We start from the raw sequence: 21653 nt of genomic DNA, 5'->3' as shown, positions 1-21653 counted from the left end.
CTTGCCAAAACTAAAGAAAAGTGGAACATTTACAGAAGACTAATAAGGTGTGAGCAATACAACGCAAGGACATGCAGCTCAAATGAACTATGTAACACTGCTTATATTTCTGCTAGATCATTATGAGATGTTACGTAAAACTCAGTATAAAAACTTTAATTAAGTCATCAATATCTAACAAGAATGAAGAACCTTAAAAGTGTAGCTAGATTTCTCAGCTCCTGTTGACATGCAAATAAAGTTACATGGCACGTAGGTGACATGAAGGTTATTTTTTTAAATAAGCCTTAAGCATGCATGCACATGTATATATTATGTGCTGACAGTCCTGAAATCAGATGTCTTCCTTCAAACCTCAGATACAATACAGCACAACTCCCAATACTGACCTGCCACCACACCTCAACCCGGACTCATCTTTGATAGTTTGGTCCTTATTCTGTGCTAAACACAGTAAACAGGGAAGCCAACTGTGGTCAGGCTAGTATTGGTCTCCTTGGGCTGTGGGTTCTGCGGACTATGAATCAGACTCATTTCTCCAGCATGTGAACTTTGTCTTGAGTGACTTGATCTGCATTTCAATCTGTAACTCTGCAGATGGAAAGTCTGTCTCAAGGTGTGTGAATGCGCAAGTCCAATCACTGTTGTTAATCCAGTATTTGTGCTGGCTAATATGATGTATATGCATGTTCTTATCTATATACATGCATACAAATATCTATAGCAAAAACCAAAGGAATTAAGCCAAAAGTTATACTGTGGGGTTTTTTTTTTTCAGAAAAAAAAAAGCCATTGGGCAATTTCAGACATTTGATGTCAAATAAATGATTTCTGGACTGAAATTGCCCTCATTCTACAGTTAAAATCGCCACCTTCTTGAAGTCAGCAGGGAACTAAGTGGAGCTGCCTTGATTTGAATCTGGAATATGGACACAGAAAAAGCACTTATTAATTCAACCGAGAGATGTGAACACATTAAAAAGAAAATTTCACTTGAAGCAAAAGCTAAACAAAAATGTTGGAGAAAAATGTACTAACCAAGTGCTTATTCCTAAAATGCATGTTTTATGTATAAAAAAACCCACCAAACCCATAAGTAGACTATAAACTGGCATCTAAAAATACGAGCTATAAGATTACAAATTATCTTGAATTTGCAGGTTAGATTTACCTGGACAAAACAAAGAAATAATTTTTTTCTAATCTTTATGAAATTCTGTAAGTGAAGTTACAGTTTATTGCTACTTATTATAAACAGATTGTTAAAGCCCTGAAAAAAATCAGTTTTGCATTAGAAAAGCCACTAACCATATAAATATAGACAATTTGACTGCTATGTTGCTTTCACGTATTTTAGCAGCACAAGCAGGTAAGATGCACAGCAGCAAAACCTGCACACATACTATCACTTTTTAATGTGGTTTGTTTTTTAAAATACAAAAAGGTGAAAAAATAAACCAGCAACTAAAATGTTAGAGAGCTTTCCCTTACAGAAATTATCATTGTTCAAGATGTATAACATTATTAGGTTATAACCCGCACTATAGCGATTTGCATAATTTGTATTTAATCTGCCAGAAGAAGCAAAACCTTAGCTCTTGAGTTACACTGACAAACAACCCTGGAGTGTCAACACTAATAAATCATTACGTCAAAGAAGTCAGAAAAACACTTGCAGTTTTCATACAATGGTGAACCAAATATTATGCTCTATTGTTGATAGCTAAGGAGTTACAAAAACCATGCTGTTATTGCCCTTGAAGAATAAAGCTTTTATTTCAGGCTGAAATAAAACAAAACTCAATCATAGACATGAAAGATGAAAGGGCTTATTAAACTTGTCCACTTCCACAGAAAGCTTTCATTTTTTCCCCTACAGTATACTTTTAAGATGCTTTGCTTCTAGCATAGTTCTCATAGGGGACTTTGAAGTCTGTTCCATAGTCCCATTGCATTCACTGGCAAGCTTTTTGTCAGATTTCCCATCAAGAAATTTCAGGTCAGTTATGTTTTGTCTTAAAAGTCATCTGAGTTGCTCCTAATAAAATCAATATTATGGCATACCTGTGTTTAGAGTGATGTTGCAGACAAAGCTAAATTCAAAATTGCCAGGAAAGTAAACATTTTCCCAGACAACAGAGAAACAACAATTAGAATTTCAATGTTTTTGTGGAATCAGCATTTCCTAAACACTTTTTTTTTTTAAGGGAATACAATTAAAACATTTAATTTTCATTAAATCCACATATTTAGTTTTGGTAAAGTTAGAACTCTTCATTTCAACTTCATTGCTTTGGGTTTAGTTAGTCTCATACATGATAGTTAAAGTGTTTTGACTTTTGAATTACATTACAATATAAAATACAATAAATATGAAAAAAAACGCACAGCCTGTCTGTATTAAAAAAATCTTATTTTAATACATGGTGGAAGCATGAATTCAAAACACTGAAATTTCCTGAAAAATAGAGCATCTAAATTTCAATGAACAATCAATGGACTCTACTCCAGAGCATTTGCTTCCATCTGCTTGATGGAAGAGTAACACAGTTGCCCCAGGTTGTCCAAACCTGGGAAAGACTGCCTTAAAGCAGGAGATTACACAGAATTATTTCCACATTTACACCTGCTGGATTATTTCCTAAGAATGAAGAATTAGAAGATGATGGACATGAAAATGAAGGTCTGGTTAGCTCCCAGGCCTTATCCAATGGACCAATATTTGTGACTATGTATGTCAAACAAGATCCCTTAAATGATCACATCAGCAGTAGAACTAAAAAATAATAAAAAATACCGAGAAACTTGCATAAAAGGCTCCTGACTCATTGCCTTGAAACAACTCGGGGGGTGAGGGTGGCACATTTGCTTTTATTTCCTCTCTTACAGAGCTCCAACAGAGGTAGGTTCCCCAGAGTTTGTGCCACGGTATCTCAAACCCACCACAATGCTCTTGAAAAGGGTGGTTATTTTCAATTTAATATGTGTTTAGTGTGCTTAAAAATCTCATCTCAGACAATTCAGGCACAGCTTGTGTCTTAGCTGTTGTGATAGCAGGTGGTTTTAAAGTTTACACTTCTTTTTTAACTTAACCAGTTTAATTAGTCCTGAAGTTCAGGTCTTCTGAAATAAAAGTTTGCAATGTGCTAGCTGCAATCCCTCTAGAAAGCATTCTTTTTTAAAAAATCTATTTATACTAACTTATTTACAAAGTCACAGAGCTTTGACTCAGGGAGAGAAAGCATCCTCCCTATCTGCTTGAGGAAATGAGTGGTTTGGCCCCTACGAAGAAGGTTTTGAGAAAGTGCCGGGTGCAATAAACAAAGAGTTTGCAATTCCCCATTAGCTCCCAAAGCTTATTGAGGCTTTGTCCTACTCCTTGCGACTCTGACTTCACAGGCTTGAAGGAAAACTTGGCAACAATGCTTCTTTTAGGCATGCTAAAAATTGACTGACCACAATGGTGGAACAGAAAATTTCATCCAGCTTTGAAAAACTATCGTGAAACTCTGCAAGACACATCAGAAAACATATTGGCAAAATAATGGTTGATTATAATGGGAAAAAAATTTATCATCTTTTCTATTCTACACAAAAAAATCTTGGCCTCCACCACATCGGTAATTTCACCACACTCTATTACTCCCAGCTGCTGTGAAGCAATACATCATGCTAATGGACTGGTTTGCAATGTAGTTGCGTATTAAGCTTAAAGGATTTTTTTATGGCAACCTAGAGAATGATTGGGTATTTTTTCCTTTACTTAGTATAACACCAAATTATACAGAGTTTGATGGGCATGGTTAGTCTTCCAACAAAAAAGCATAAATATACTCTCTTGGCACCACAACATTGTTCTAGTACAATAGTGAGCCTTATCTCTCTCTTGCACTACTATGGACTTTTATCAAACTTCTAAATACCCCCTGGAATATTAAATGTACGAAGTTCAGATCAAAAAGGTTTTTTAAATAACAAAACTGCATACTGGGTTTGTGGAGCCCATTTTCCTCCCCCTCCCTGCTGCTCTACATGAGTCACAGCAAGGGAGAATTCCCACGTCCAGTGAACAGTGCCCATTCTGTTATATCTTCTATTCAGGCCACAGAATAAAAACACAAATGGATCCACTTTTCACAAGAGGTCAACTGCAGTAACTGTATCTTTATTAAAGGAGGTTACACAGGTTGGAAAGGTCCACATTTTCTCTGATATGCACTTCTGTGTGGGTAAATGGTATTGCTCACAGAAACCATACAAGATTTGATTTCAGCACAGTTTACTAAATCAAAGCTGCAGGCTGAGTGTGCCCCACATTCAGATTGCAAGCCAAAGCCTTGATAAACAAAGCAGATGTCTCTTAGACAGAACCAATAAGGAATTAAGTTCTAAATCTATGAAATAACACTTGCTCCCATTGCAGAGACTAAAAACCATAGACACCAAAAGGCTAAGTGTCCTCTCTAAGTCACAAAGGAAGACTGGGACAAAAATGAAAACACAAAAATCATGCTTCCTCCCCCAAAGGCTTTCTTTTTATCCTATGCAGTACCACAGTATAGGTGCTGATCTGCCTTAAAATGACTTTCCTGCTACTACAATTCCTTGCTCACTACTCCTGCTACAGATCACCTATGAATCCTGATAAACTGTGAGGACAACAGGAGAGGGGGCACAAGCAGAAGTCAAATTGACAACTTCTGTGACTAAAAGCTCATTATAAACATTCAGCTTACACAACTGTTAAATGGCTAACTAAATAGCGTAATGCAGCAATACTAGCTTAACGTATTCTGTCTCTTTGACCCTGGCTGCTCATTCTCACTACTTCAGTGCAACACTACCTTAGTTATGTTGACTGTTCTGGGGTTTTTTTGAGTTGACATTACAAACCAGATTTCATTTTAGATTCTAAATAGTTGACCCCCCTGTAACTATGATGGCACAGTTTCCTTAACTGGGATACTCTTTCAACATCCATATCAGAAGGTATAATGATTCCCAACTGGTATGAATAACAGCAACCTGACTGATCTCAATAAAGCAATACCGATTTACAATAGCTAAGAATCTAGGGCTTAAATTCAACACATACAAAACAGATAAATGATGCCTTTTCCCCAAATCATGTAAATTATTTATTGAGCCAAAAAGTTATTTTAGACAAGGACTTTCCTTTGAAATGTGTTTCAGCATTGCTGCCTTCTCAAGGAGTCTTGTGTTCACGCCGGGACCTCTAGGCGCTTCTGTGTGGGCACACAAATTTGCTTTAAGTAAGCTAAGCAAAAAAGACTTATCTAAACTTTTGACAAAAATGATTCACTTGCTAATAGAAAAAGCACAAACCATACACTGCAATAAGTCATGGAATAAAGAAGTCTGAGGGCTTATTTTTACACTTAGGATTACCCATGAAGTCCTTAAAATTGGAAAAAAAAAAACCAAGTAAAAAAGAAAACATAACAAATGAGAACAGACATTTGTGCAAGTTTAGATTTGTTCCCACTTTTACATCTGCACAAAAATGACTTATTCTATGACAATTTCTTATTCTTAAATAAGATATTGCACATTATGAAGACTTCTTTATGATCTTTAACATACATATGTAGTCGTTTTTTCATACTTCTTTAATTGCTGTCTTATCTGATCAACAGGGTGTGGTGCAACCAACATCCTCACCAACTGCAACCACCTTCAACCCATGAAGACACATCTCTGAACTGTGTTTCTGATAATAACAAGCCCATGAGACGTCTTCATCCGTACAGAGAGAATACTATCGAGTGTGAAAAAGATGTGTTGCTAGGAAAATTAGTTACTTGCTTTTACTTACTAAAATTTTAGTGCAACTTATGTACATACATTCAGGTATGACTTCTACCAACATAAATGGTCTTGAGACAAACATTTTGTGTAGCTGTAACACAAATGTTTGTAAATTGTTAGCTGTTCACCATTTGACAATATAAGCAAAGATTTAAAGTAATTTTTTCAGTAGAATAAAAGCAGAGTATGTCATCTAGGAAAGGATGTACTAGAAATTTGTGCCGCCTACACAAAAACTGTATTTGGTTTACTGAACCCTCACTCATACTTCTAAGCACTGATAGAAAATGGAAGAAGAAAAGATGATGATTGAACTGGTCTATGCCCAAAGATGAAAAGGACAAGAATATTGTTGAGGTTGATTTCTTCTCTCCCTTGGAATTAGGAAAAATATAACTTTTTTCTGAGAATATAGTGACACTGCTTCAATTACTGAACTAAACAATTCCTGTTACTTTATGGGACTGTCTTCAAATCATACATGAAGACTATTAAACTAACATGAACGGAATAATTGTATTTATTTTGAAGAGCATTTCTCTATGTTTAACAAAATTGTATGTTAACACATTAAGGGATTTCTGATGTAAGTATGAGTATTTCATGTAAGCATAAGCTGTACTGCTTACAGTAAAAAGATAAGCAAAAAAATTTTACTCTTAGTAAAATGACACGGAGTCACAGTGGGATCTGAACCCAGAACAACCACCACACTACTAGTCTTGCCAACTTCAGGCAAAAGCTGGCTGGAGGCCCTCATTCTTCCCAGCATTTTTAGATGGAGGGACAAGTAATCATGTGCATGTGTGTATGAAAAGCCTGCTGAGATGATGGTCTAGCCACAATGCCAAAATCAAGGTCATTAAAGACACTGCATACGGAAAGGGTCATTTTGCTAGGAACAGACCAATTACTAGTGAGCATATATAATGACTATTCATGATGTCAAAGCAGCTTGCCACACTGCTTTCATCTGCCAGCAGACAAATGCCTATACAAGAATGTTGCAGCTGTCAAGGGAATATTTGACTCAATGTATGTATCTTGGAATGGGTTCTGTAGGCAGTCTAGGCTCTGTCCTGAGGTATTGGAGAGGATAATTCCACAAAATGACAACGTACGAGACCACAAAAATTCAAACCATAGCCTTGATATTACAAGAATCCTAGCTGATTTCAGCTGTTACAACAGAAAGAACCAGTTATTATACACAAATGTCTCACCGACCCAAATTAAGATTTCCCCCTGCCTCCTTTTCCCTCAGCACTGTTCATCACATAACTCTTTAAAGGAAAACATGTATGCAGGCTGTTGAACAAAGACATAAGTCTAGAACTCTCTGCCTCTCAGCACTGCAGTACGGATAGAGACTTCTTTACTCCAACTGCAACCTTAAGACGGATGCACATACAGAGACGGAGTCACCCAGCTCCTGCGAAAGAGGCCAAATCAAACTGGCACAGATTAAGAAGTCACAGAAGATAACAAACAAAAAAAAACAACCCAAGAAATGCTACATTCTCAGGCATAACAGCATTTATAAAAATAATTATTGAAACTGTAAGGTTGCCCTCAGCTAGTTGAAATCAGTTTAACAATAAGATCTTTCCTGCTATGAATAAAGAGATATTAGCTTGGTCTACCAGAAGTCACCCAGTATTTTTAAATGGGAGGTTTTAGTGCAGGTAGTGCCTTTACCTTATACTGTCAGGTACACACTACAATTCTAAAAACAGTAAAGAAAATAATAGTTATCCTCCCCCATTCATTTGTTGCTAATTCTCAACATAAAGAAGCTGCAATGACTGATTAGTGGAAATTGCTGCTTTTCCTCAGGAGTTTTTCCATTAGAAAAATCTTCCGACCACTTGGGCTGACTACCAAGACCAGGAGCAGAATTCTCATCCCTGAGCTACCAGAAGAGATGGCACAATTCCCTCTGGAAGCAAGGCTGGGCCTAACTGCATGCATATCCCAGGGTCTGAAAACCTATGGGAGACGACAGACTGTAAGACAAAACAGAAATCTCTGCACTGAATCCCTTTTTAACCAGCATGTGAACGTCTCATGAATCAAGCAGTGCTATAATTCATTAATATGAGGAATAAGTGTTCTAATATAATTTCTGTATGATTTGGGAAAATGTACATACAATTTGTAAGTTTTAGTTCATGTTATGGAATGATACAATTGCTATAGGTTTGTATACTGTAAATCTGTATCTACCTTTGTTGACCAGGACTATATGACATTTTTCCCTGGAAAGATATTAAGGGAAACGAGCAAATTTAATGACTGGGCTCTGGCTATACAACAGGAATACTAGAAAGGCAAACTAAAAGTATAACCTTGCCATGTTCGTAGGGAAGAGAAGATAGCGGGTAAAAATATACACATTTCAGGTTCAACGGGGAAAGACGCTGGTAGGACTTTTAATGGACTTAAAGGATTTAGCCAGGAGAAAATAAAAGACGAAGTCTTTAAAATAAAAGTCTTTAGCCAAAGACTTTGTAGCTCAAGGGCAAACCAGAAGGACACAGGGCCATATTCCAGACAAAACCCAGAAGGTTTAAAACACCTGAAATGGGTAAAGCTTGCAGGGTGTGTGATTTTAACATAGATAATAAATGTATTATATAATACTGTTACAGTAAAGGACAACAGTGGCTTCGGAATCCCTACGAGTGTTTTTGGGTATGCTCTCATATCTGTCATGGTCTCCCTAATGAAAAATCTCAAGAAAAATGCCCAGGATTCTGGGAAATTGTTTTTAACCTGAAAGAAGATCTTGAGATAGCTCCTCAGTTGTATTAGGCAGTTGAACAGTAGATTCAAGCACAAGGGTGAGAGTGCTAAAATATGAAACCTTCTTTCAAGTGTGTTCCTGAGACCCCAGCCTTGGGACAGTAACCAGACTCTGGTTAGTTTCCAAGATACAAAGCACACTGGATTCAAAGAGGGCAGCCCAAAACTTCAGTATGGTAAGTAATCAACTGGAAAGCGTAACCAGATCTTTAACAAATACTACTCAGACTCTTATTTTAAATTGTTCGTGTTTCCAGTTCAAATCATATCAGGACAAGAAATTCTTTTGAAAAAATGTTAACCTCAAATTCCTTTTGATGAAATACAAAAACAGTATAGTGGTAAGCCACAGTGGGGATTTTTCAGTGATAGCAAAAGACCTCTCTCGTCAGCTGAATCTATTATTTTCTATTTATGAGAATATTCTGATGTTACAGCTCAACTCCAAACCCTCATTAAGAGTATCTACAGGAAGCACTACTAAGCAGTCAAGGATTAAGAAACAGTACACTTAAAGATGCCCACGCATCTCAATGAATGCACAGCTACCAGTTTACACACCAATTCCATTGGCACATGCTGCATTCAAATAACAATAAACCTGGTATTTCTTCTACAGCCAGAGGTACTTAGCAGTTTACTAAAATTGGACTCAATATAATCTGAGGAGATTTGTTTAACTTTTTAATGCAAATTTTCCGCTCCCTAAAATATTTATTTTAAAAATTTTGACAAATAATTCAGACTTTTTTTTTTAACCTGGCTCACAGAGATTTTATTGTCTGGGGGCAGAGTCTTACAAATTGGTGCATGCTGACCTGGACAGGGGCATAGCCCCACAATCTGTGGGGCTGTGCCTCAGTTAGCTGGGTGAGAAGATACTCCAGGCCAGAAGCCCTGCAAGTTGTGCTACTGCAACCCTGTGTCTCAGCTGCTATGTGCTGGCTCTCAGATGAACCTGGTTGAATTTATCTTTGTAGGCATGATGGAAAGAATAAACTCTCTCAAAGCTACGAATGAAGATGCAGTTGGGATTTTTCTTGTGTCAACTTGTGACCAATCTAAAACTTAACACAATCTTAAAAAAACCTGCATTACAGACTTTTACAGTCTTGGGTACTAACAGTTTATTTACCCTCCTCCTAGGGCAATCGATAATAACAGTAATAAAGACTATTAATAATTTACATTATTTTAAAATGTTGCTCGCCTCAGGAAGGGGAATTTTGCAGCATAAATATTAACCTGGATTTAAATTGAAGTTGAAAGAAGAAGATTTTCAAATATCTGCACTCAAATGATCTGTTTTTGTTTTCACAGAGAAGTGATTAAAGAAAATCTTACTAACTTCAGCCAGACCAAAGACTTAGGTCAATATTGAGATATTTTAACCATCTCAAAAGTCTCTTGCAGACAGATATGCGCTACCAGTCCCATAACAGAAACCAACTTTTTCCCCAGAGAGCAGCCTTTATTGTCACTGCACTTTCTGAAATTCTTCAGTGTTGACACAGTTGCTAAATCCACTAGCAAGTTGAATAATTTCAATATTTCCTTCACGAATTGACTGCAGAAGCATTTTATTCATTTAAATGGTCAATCCTTAAATGTGACGCTGTTAGTTTCTACTATTTTTTTTTCAAGAATAAACATTTCCTAAAAAAAAAGTAACAGGATTGCAAACAGGAACTGATAACTACCTGAACCAATGTCAAGTTCAGAGAAGACAAAGCACTCACCTGTTCAGTATAGAAATTACAATTTTTCCCCTCAATAAATGAAGATGATTTTTCTTCCTAAAGTAAGGATTTTGACCAAATCCTATACTAAATTCATACCAAGTCTAACATGTTGCTCACATAACACATATCAAGTCACATAAAGATATGCAGCAAACATTTAATCTTCAGTGGAAAGTCTAGTGGCTAACCATGCAAAAAATTATTTAACATTTTCCTCGGTAATCATTGCATTTCCATCCTCAGAGTGGTTAACATTTGCGTATCATTTCAGTAACACATGGTTACAGTCAGGACATCCAGAGTCTGTATCCCTTAAAGCAAAAATGTGGGGGTTAGTGTTCTAAGACACTTGATTCAACCAGACTAATAAATTTTCCTCCCCTGTAGATGATCTAACTGAGGTAATTTAGACAACCAGAGCTGGAAAACTTATGCTTAGTTAAATGAATCCTGAGTCTACAGAACAGTTAAATTTGGAAGATGACTAAGGGTAGCAACACACATGTTGACAAAATTGTTGAAGAAATGCAACTGCAAGAAAAATAATTATAACATGGAAGGTCTTTAACGAGGTAGCACGCATAGGAACAAAAAATAAAACTATTTTTTTCTCTGCCTATGAGACCAGCAATGGTATTTCCAGTGTCTTACGGGAAGACCACCGAATAGCTCAGAGTCTTTCCCATTAGGAACATACACAGAGAAAGAGTTTTTTAAGACAGGAAAGATCACAAACACACATGCAAAAGCATAATAAAGCTAACAGGATAGGAATAATAATAGAAGGTCAAAATACAATCTGTTTGCAGCAAATTAGGATGGAGTATCTAGGCTCAAATGACATGCAGTAACTTAAATACTCAGCAGAAAAAACCCTTCTCATCGGAAAGATGAAGTACCTTGTCAAATAATCCATCTTTGGACTTCAAAGTCATTGATGCTTTGAAGTACTAGGTCGGTGTAGTGTTTCTTTAAAAACTGAATGTTGTAATCCCTTACATGGCAGAAAACACTTTTTGCAACTTCCCTTATGCTTAATATAAAAAGAAAGAACAAAAGACGTATCAAAGATAATTTACTTCTGTGCTTCCAGTGGCAGACCAAAAGTAACTGAAGGGTTGAAGTGTAAGAGAACAGATTTATTTATTGCTCTGATAAAAACTGATAGTAGCACACAGCCTGTAATTGCCTTTATACAACTCTCCTGCTCCAATCACTGTTTAAACAACTCTGGGTTTGCAGATAGACTACTTAATCCAAGAAGTCTTCTCCCTGTCCATGGAACTTCTATGAAGCTGTAAACAGGGTGGTCCACATTGACCAAGAACTGCATGACAGGATCTTCTGTTATGACGCTATTTCTAATAATACTGCATACTTCAGGAGCAAAATCCTTCTCTTAAATCTACATGATAAATTTTGACTGGGGCAGTCTCCTCTTCCTATTGCTATGAACGTAAACTGAAGTTTGCAGTGCACCAAAAAGCAAACTGACAGTTATCAGAACTTGAGAGAAGAGCTCCTTTCTTTAATTATTTTTTTCTTTTCCCCAAAAGTTAGTACCGAAGAATCTGCAGTTGAGTATTTGTTCCTCATCTAGCAGTTTTGTTTTGTTGACACAAATGGATTTATAAAGTACTCCAATATATTATAAATTGGAAAATGGCATCATAAAAAATAGTCTAAAAATCATAAAAAATACACTAAAAAAATAGTCTAAAGGAAGTAAAACTGAGCATGATCTATACTTAAAACAGAGGCAGCTACTACAAAGATGTTCTATAGTCGTATAAACATTTCAATGTAATCTGTAGATTTCCTCAAGCAAGTATGCACACCATAATCAATCTCATGGGCAGAATTTGGCAATGTTTTATTTACAAGCAACACAAAGCTCTCTTATTTAACTTACCAAAATGCTAATGCTGCAATTTCCAAAGAGATTCATGTAACTCACTCACCCAAATCCCACTGAAATAAGATCATCCAGTTCCAATTAAGTTTCTGAACATCTCTCACTATGAATTCCCCAAATCCCTAAATGCACTGTAATTCCTTCTGTCAAAACAGGTTTTCATTATTACATCACCTTTCTCATAGAGCTCTTCCAGTGCTCCCCAGGTTTCAGCTCGGACCTCTCGATTGCTTTTACCCGGAACATGTGCATCAGGCCAGTGTATTAAATAAAGATCTAAAAAAGAAAGAGAACCATACTACTCATTGAAGTGTCCAAAAAAGAATATACATATATCTCCCAAATATGTGAAATAGCATTTTCCCTCCATAATGGCCCCTAACATATTATCATCAAGATAGTTACAATTACTACTCTGTGATCACTACTGTATACATCCATTTATTTTTAATAAATGAAATCTACACCATTTCATTAACAACTAAAGGTAGCATAAGTTGCACACGTGCCACAGGTTTAGGTCACTGTAATCAGAATTTCATGGTCACATATGCACTTAAACACTTTCAACACATAACAAGCCTCATTTAAATCACAAGGATTCTGGTCACTCAACTATTGCTTAAGTGCTACAAGTCTTCCAAGTTTATGGAAGATAAATATGTTTAGGAGTTCTACAGATATTTTATACAACCTCAGCACTGGGTCTATTTTTTTCCTTTCTAAATAATACTTACATTTCCATATTTCTGTTGAAAATTACAGCACATTCTTTCATGCAGGGTTTTTTTGCTATAATTTTGTGGCAGCATTTGGGATTTTTTTTAAAGCATTTTTTTAAAATATTATGTTAAGGGAACAAAATTATGCTTTACTACATTTATGAAATGTTAGCACAATTTCAAACACAACTAAGATTTACTGCTTATTAAATTATCCAAGCAGCTACTGAAACCAGCTGTCTCAGGAAAGCATTTTTTTGTGTGTGTTGTATCCATGCAAGCAAAGACTATGCTTCTACTGAAAAAAGAAGCATTTCCAACATAAATTAAAAATTACAAACCTACATGCATTGGACTCAGAGTTCCAAATCAGATTCCTTAAATTTAAAAAATGATAGGATTTATAACTCCTTTATAAAAGTTTGCAGACACTGCTAGACATTCTGAATGAGAAACTTAGGAGATAAATAGAAATGTAATTGTTTTCCAAGTAAATTCTAACTGCAGATGAAACAGGTAACTGCAGGGATCGCAGTCAAAGAGGTGTTGGTCTTTGCCACATACATTAGTCTGACACAAAACAGGAAAAGGAAATAAATGCATGACTGAGATGTGCATCATTGTCTCTGTGCTTTATAATATTCCTTTTTTGGCAGTTCAAATATAAAGTTAAGAAATAAAAAAAGAGGCTCGTTTGCAATGAGCAAAGTTTTTTCTTCTTTGAATGCATCACCCCGTTCATTTACAGGACCTCTTTTTGAACATACAGATCCTCTGCCGTGAATTTTTTTTTCATTCACATTTAAGGACTGCATTAATAATTACTATACCACTGGGCTGGTATATCAGCTTTCTGCGTCTTTAATACAAATGCAACCTCAATTTACGAGGAAAAGGTAATATCAAATTTACTATAATACACCACTTCCCATTTGGGTACATCATTGCAACACTGTTATAGACATTATTTTACTTACACTAAGAATCTAATTAGAACAGTACAGAATTCTGTACAGTACGATACATTATAGATGTATCAAGGAAAAAAAAATACTTTGGGATTATCACAAAAACCATGAGCTAAACATCGGTGTTGGTGGATGAGAAGCTCAACACGAGCTGGCAATGTGCGCTCACAGCCCAGAAGGTCAACCATATCCTGGGCTGCATCAAAAGAAGCGTGACCAGCAGGCTGAGGGAGGCAATTCTACTCCACTCTCGTGAGACCCCACCTGGAATACTGTGTCCAGCTTTGGAGTCCTCAGCAGAAGGAGGACATGGACTTGTTGAAGCAGGCCCAAAGAAGGGCCACAAAGATGATCAGAGGGCTGGAGCACCTCTCCTATGAAGACAGGCTGAGAGAGTTGGGGTTGTTCAGCCTGGAGAAGAGAAGGCTCCAGGGAGACCTTATAGCAGCCTGCCAGTATCTGAAGCAGGCATAAAGGAAAGCTGGAGAGGGACTTTTTACAAGGGCATGGAGTGATAGGACAAGGGGTGACAGCTTCAAAATGGAAGAGGAGAAATTTAGATTAGATATCAGGAAGACATTTTTCACTATAAGGGCAGCGAGACACTGGAACAATATTGCCCAGGGAAGTTGTGGAGGCCCCATCCCTGGAAGCGATCAAGGCCAGGCTGGATGGGGCTTTGAGCAACCTGGTCTAGAGGGAGGTGTCACTGCCCATGGCAGGGGGGTTGGAACTCGATGTTCTTCAAGGTTCCTTCCAACCTAAACCATTCTATGACTCTAAATTTGCACTTTCTGATATCAACAACCCATTAGACTTAAACACAATTGCTCAGACAAACAAATACCACTCGTATATAATGATTTGTAGCATCTGAATTTATGTCACATTTAAAGAGGAAGTTGCTCATTCTTCACCCTTATATATGTAAAATCCACTCCCTATGTAGGAAAGAGTAAAAACACACATGCAGTCTTGTTCATCACCGATCTCTGAAAAGCAGCTAGTTCTCTAATTGCTCTGAAGAAAGAATTTGCATTTATTAAGAATAAATACCAATATATGCTACTGGAAAAAATACCAATGTCTGTGACGTTGAAGTGAAAACTAATATTGGGATATTGATTAAAGCATTTGGTAAGGTTATGTTCAAAATTCAGGACTATTCTAATTCTGTTGCCAACAAAGTCCCCTTTAAAATTTCCACTGACTTATATTAGATGCAATTCCAAGGATTAGCATTAGGAATTGCTAGTATCAGGTGTTCATTTTGATCCAAAATTATATGCGCCATTGGTGTAAGTTTACCTCACGTAAAAACAGAAGAATTACCTATCTTTAATTGCTGCTTGTTAAGTTCTCCAAACCAGACCAATAAGAACTGCTTAACTATGCAGAAACACGTCATATAGCACCAATAAAAAACAATCATTAATGTCAGCAGAATTTCACCAAAAGCTACTTTTCCAAAAGCCTGAATATTCAGTTAGACATCACAGTTTACAAGTGTTCACAGAAATATCTACACCATGGATTTCCACATACAAAGATGCTTTGTATTTGGCCCAAGAAACTGAAACACTATCAGAAGAATGACTTTATACAGATTTGATAACTGAAAGATCTCTGGCCTTGGATATTTAAAAAATGCAGTACATCACCCTTCCCTGTATTAGTGTCCAAGACCTCTTCAGCGCAAACATGATTAGCTGTTGGTCCTTTATTTTAGAAAGGTGATGTTATCAGGTAGGTGATGTCCATATCATCCAACTATGTTTATTTTAACTTAGACTTTTTGTTGAAATGAAAATTACTTCACAGTTATAAATATACACATTTGGAGCTAGAAAGCATCTATTGGATCACAAAGTGCAGTGCTCCTGACTGCAAGAAGCATTTGGGGAAAGATGTGGGGCAAAGGTACCTTATCTTAGAGATAAAGAGTAGAATGGTCTCTTTGCCAGTCATGCACAAATGACCGCAGCACAGCTAGAAGGGGAACGAATACAACGTACCTTGCAATGAGCTACGGAATGGCCAGTCTGTTTAAATAAAAACTAAGTATAGTTCATTTTAAATTAGGATCTGCTTAATTCTACTGCATCTGTTAGAAAACTTTCCATAATAAAATCAGTAAGCACCTCACAAACCAAGGTCTACGATTTCATCTTGATTTGTACACACACTCACACCTACACCCACACACTTTCTTTTGCTTAAAATATTTCCCCTCCTGGGGAATTACATGAACATAAACACTCTTATTTTCATTTTGGAGGCAAGAAGTTAGTTCTAAATTATTTATAAAAATAGCTTAAGGTTCCATTAATTAAGAAATGTGTAACTTTATAACTGGAGGTTTTTAAGAACAGACTACATTTTTACCTGTTGAGAACAATGTGGTTGTGCCTTGTAGTGTGGGATAGTTTTGAGATGTCTTCCAACTATGTATTTTTTTAAAAGCGTCTTAACTCAAAATAAAGAACAACCACTGATTCACAGTATCAGGATGCACTTGAGAAAGAAGAAGAAACCTCAAACATTTATAATCAAATTTTGTATTTATCAGCTTTTCATAGCATCCTTTACAGACAATCAAGCTGTATTGGCACACTGGTTAGTGAGGGCCTGAAGTTCATTCGAATGTTCAAAACAGTGCTGCAGGAAAACTAACATGTGAACTGCTTTCACACAGACATTTAAAATAGAGTGGCTTATTACTTCTTAGTGGTTGCAACACCTACAATCAAAACAGTTCCTCTTAACTCAAACGTACAGGGACATTTTACCCATTTAAAAGCCAACAGCATGTTATCATGGAAATAAAAGTTTGCAATTCTATTCAAATTCCTAATACAATATTTAAAAAGGGTCAAAACTCACTATAACAAACCTAGTTTTGAAGAACAAGCCCTGGCTCATAATAAACCTAAAAGAAAAGTATATATTTTTTTAATGTTCAGCACAGTTATCTTAATGCAATGATTGTATTTTCCCTGCTTCTCTGAATTGTCACTGCCAATTTTTGTTATTGTTTTTTATTCTATTGGAACAAGGATCAATGTGAAGTAACCTCCAAAATGTTCTGAATTCATACACAATCTGAACTCGGTGTATTATCACCATTCATGCGATTCATCTATTACACTGAATATGCTGCTAGAACATTTGTCCAACTCCAGCTGGGGATTTGTGATAGGTTACATTTGCCTCAACGTGACATTCCAGAACAGTCAAAAGGAAAATAAAATTGTTTATGAATTCAGTAACCCACAAATCACATTCAAGAAGAAGTTACTTTGGAGGTTTGATCCAAATCCCCAGGAATGTATTCTGCTACTGCCAAACCTGTAAGATTTGCTGCCATTTCATATTGGTTTACTGTGACTACTAGTTGAGGACCACATTTAGAAAATGCAAGGAGCAGAATATCTGTTATAACCACTGCCCACAAATAATACAATTTTCCAGCTTCTCATGGATATATAATCTACCGATTCAAATAAAAATCCTGGAACACTACCCTCCTAATACCATTTGCCCAAAAAAGTGTTTATCAAAAAGGTTTCATAACAGTATTTTACATGGAACACTTTTTCTCTTAAAAAGCTGAAACTGCTTTCAGCAGTTCATCTGTTTCAACAGCTGGCATTCTATATACTGCTAATGCACAGATTTATCAATTCCTGTTAGATTATTTCCTAAGTCTCTAATTCAGTCTGCACTGATGGACTGCATAGCCTACAAGGATCCTCAAGAAAATTAACAGGACCCTGCTTAGAACAAAGACCTTAGCTGCACGTTTAGCTGCCAGGGCTCCTACAGCTTTTTCTTTTTGCAGTCTTCTGAATGACTAACTTTCCCTCCAACATAAAGGTCTAACTTCACAGATATATTATTTAGGAACTTTCAGTTTTCTATATGAACCATGTATATTCACAGAAATGCTGTGAACCACCACAAATTACACAAATGTGTAATGAAATCAGAAAATTCTGATTTAGGTACACTTCATGTACCTTTACTTCACATTCCTTTTTCACATAAAAATTGCCAGTTTAACACATGGTTGTAACTAAATAATTTACTTTCCTAAATAAGCTTAGACACAAATTGCCCTGTTATTACCAGACCTTTTCTTGTCATGGATTTCATGTCCTCTGTATGGTATACACTGGCCAGCAGAAAAGGGACATAAAATGCGGGTATGAATGAAAACAGAGCTATGATATCTAAGCTTAGTTCTACAAGCCTATAACCGTATTTTCAAAGTAATTTGCATTCCAGTTCCTTTTGTTCGACTTGTGATAACCCTCAAAACTTCCAACAAAAGCTCTTACTTTAAGCATTCTTGAAATAATTGAAAAGTACATGTTTCAAGATATTGCCACTCTTTGCTTAAAAAGCCTTCCAGTAGCACCTTCTGGCTCAGTGCTTTCAGACAGGAGATATAGGACTCACTAAAGCACGATGCTTTCTATGAACCCCATGAAACATACAATGTATTGTACCTCTTCCAAGGGTCTACTTCACCAGCATATACAGCACTCAGACTAGAACTCAGCCTTATCTCTCACATGAGCGCAGATCATACTGTGTTTAACAAAAATGGTCTGTGGAGTTGACCCAACAGTTGAGATTAAACTCAAGCAGCCAAACCCGTTACTCCACTTGCCATCCCATCCTTCTTGCAGAGGTCACCATCCTCATTGACAGATCAGTGAATTGCATGTGACATACTTCCTAAGCCATCACAGTTTACAAATCGTTAAGTTAAACCAAGCTGAAGCCAGCATCGATTTAGGTCACTATGTCAGACTAAGCGATGGTTCGGGAAGAGCTTCATGAATTTTTCAGACATCTCCACATCAGCGAAAGAAAGGTGAGGAAGGAGGGAAGACAGGTGAGGGTATAAAACAAAACAAAGCAAAACCAAAAAAAAAAAAAGGAAAAAAAAATCTGGTACGGAGGGAAATTGCACAGGCAGTTGTAATACTCCTTAATTTGTCTTAGTAATATGAGCAAAAGAAGTCTCAGAGCTAAACATATCTGATGAACTGAAGTTCTGTTTACGCCAGTCCAAGGATTCATTCACGCGATGACAGTATTTGAGCGTTTCTTGCTCTCAGATTTTTTTTTTCCTTTTTTCATGGATTTCTGCTTAGCAGCAATATGTAAACTGAGTATTTGTGCGAGCACCTACTTTAATTAGTCTACTAACTGAGAAAATAAAAGCAAATTACAGTACTAAAAGGAATCACCGAACGTGGTTTCCTGGAAGTGAGTCAAGTTTTCCTCTCATCGACATTCAGCACCAGTGCCTCAGCAAGCAGAAGAAAAAAGAAAGCAAATACAAAACATAAGTAGAAAGCAGAGAGGAGGAAACGATATTTCTTAATTCAGAGCAGAAAGTCAGGGCTTGAAATGTTGTTTATGAAAGTCTCCTTGTATTCACACAGGACAATCAGAAGTAGATTTTAATTCATTTTACCTTATTCTGTACCTGTGCAGGAAGTTAAGAGATACATTTCCAGAGAAAAATGGAGCCAGAGAGGCACATACAAATATCTCAGCCTTTAACAGACACGTTTTTTTTCCTTCATCTTGCAAAGTACCCGAGCGAAAAAGCTAGTACTTAGAGCCCACAGCTGCAATTAATATTGTACGCCATTAATTCTGAGAAATCTATACTTCACAAAAGCTGTTCACTTTGTCATTAAAGTTTATTTATTGGTAACAGGGGGACAGGGTGAGTAAAGAGAAGCAAAATGAGGGTTTTCAGGATACTGACAGATAATGTCTAATGGTTTGGTCAATTATTCCTTGATTATCAGCATAAACGCTGTCTCACCAGCGTCATTATTTTAGATTATTCTAAATTCATCTTCCTCTACCTCCACTTTCTTTTCATTGCTCCAGCTAGGGAAGAAGAAGCAGCAGCATTTAAAAAAAAAATCATGTTTATTTTTAATCAGGTATCTCCGCTCCTATGATCTGTTGCAAAGAATTAGTGTCATTATTGCAGCTCTTTGCCTGTCTAATAAGGGAGTAACAATATCATGTCTTTGACTACGAGAAGTTTACAATCAGGTTAGGTTTACAAGTGCATAGGTCTAATTCAGTGTTAGTTAGATTTAGTCTTCCAAAGTCTGGTAGATATTGCTAACATTTTTGCCAAAGTATATTGCATCCGACAGACCAAACCAAAGGCAGTTACTCAGCATTTTAAAAAGTTAACAGACCTACAAAATAAGTTTTAGAAAGGACACCCATTCCTTGAGATTTAACAGATCACAGAAGAAATCAGGCATTTTTGTCACCCTGTTACCAAGACATTATTGTAAATTTATTTATTTAATTTATTTTATTTATTTATTATAAATTATTTATTTATGAATCCTTGTTTCATAGATTGCAGGTATTTTTAGCAAAATATATAACACTCATGTAGTGGTTGCTCAAATCAATTTAACAATTAAATATACCTTTACAAAACATACCTTGATCGGTTTTAAAACATTTACAACCAGGAAAAAGTGTGGTCCCAATTATATGCATGTGAACTTCCCAGAGAACAAACAGAACAAGAAATCTGCAAATGCATAAATAAAGGCAGAATTCGGTTTCTGTGATCTATCTGTACTACATCGTTTTTTTCAGGAATTTATTCACCTTTGCAAATACTCATATGGAAGGCATAATAAATAAGCTATACGTAAAGATTCATACCAAGATATTCAACACCAAGTCTTTCACATGACTCCAAGCAGGCTTTTTTTGTGTTTTCATATCCATAATCACTATGCCACAGTTTGGTAGTTATCCAGAGGTCCTCTCGTTTCACACCACTCTCTTTGATGGCTTTTTGGAGGAGGGATTCACAGCCATATCTTTTTGCTGTGTCAATATGACGAATGCCACATTTTTGTAACGCATGGACAACAGCATCATGGGAATAGCCACCTTGATGGGAAGTACCTAAACAAATGAAATCACAAGTGAATTGTCAGCAGTGAATTATGGAGGACATATTTTATCATTCTTTTTAATTTTTGCTTTCCTTTTTTTGTATATTGTCACAGAACGTTCTTATTCAATTTTCATTTCCTAATAATAAAGAAATGGGAACTGATAGATCTCTAGGCTGGGAAAATATATAAAAGTGCTAGAATGTTGGCGCTGATCAGAGATAGCTCCACCAAAATCAAATATCAACAGCATTTAACTGTAAAGAAGCAATTTCAGAAGTCAGGCTGAAGACCATCAAAGAGAAAATATATACCTTACAGAAAATTAGCATATGGCACTTAATTTTCATATAGGAGCACAACATTTACAGATTAAAATATTAACAATAAGAAATAAAATATAACTTAAAGGCAATTTACTTTGCAGAAAGCATATCCTGAAACCTTTACTCTGTTGAACTCCTGGTAGCTTCAGGTTATTATTACTTTGTACAACCCCAGACCAGGCCATACTGCAGGTGCAATTCACATAATGTCAAGTTCAGCAGTAACCAAAACAATGGAATCCTACACAAGAGTTACAGAAAGGGCATACAGGGAGTTTCAGTAACAAAGTACTATAACTCTTATTGTGTAGGTATTCACTGGATGTGTATTTTGCATGTCAAGGGGACGGAAGGAGGAGGAGACTCAGGAGGGAAAGA

General features: G+C 36.4%; 1 protein-coding gene across 1 annotated transcript in view; it reads right to left on the bottom strand.

Moving 5' to 3' along the window:
* The window catches only part of LOC104286339 (uncharacterized oxidoreductase ZK1290.5-like), a 30759-nt gene that overhangs the window by 8656 nt on the left and 450 nt on the right, over window positions 1-21653 (bottom strand). The window contains exons 3-4 of the mRNA XM_009884915.1: window positions 20711-20971; window positions 12466-12567 (exon numbers count right to left, since the gene is read on the bottom strand). Coding sequence (XP_009883217.1) covers window positions 12466-12567; window positions 20711-20971 — 363 coding nt within the window. The remainder of the gene's footprint in view (window positions 1-12465; window positions 12568-20710; window positions 20972-21653) is intronic.

This window comes from Charadrius vociferus, unplaced genomic scaffold (genome assembly GCF_000708025.1).
Source record: "Charadrius vociferus isolate BGI_N301 unplaced genomic scaffold, ASM70802v2 scaffold163, whole genome shotgun sequence".
Classification (NCBI taxonomy): domain Eukaryota; kingdom Metazoa; phylum Chordata; class Aves; order Charadriiformes; family Charadriidae; genus Charadrius; species Charadrius vociferus.
Note: the sequence above shows the minus strand (reverse complement) of the source record. Positions and strands in the feature narration are given on the sequence as shown.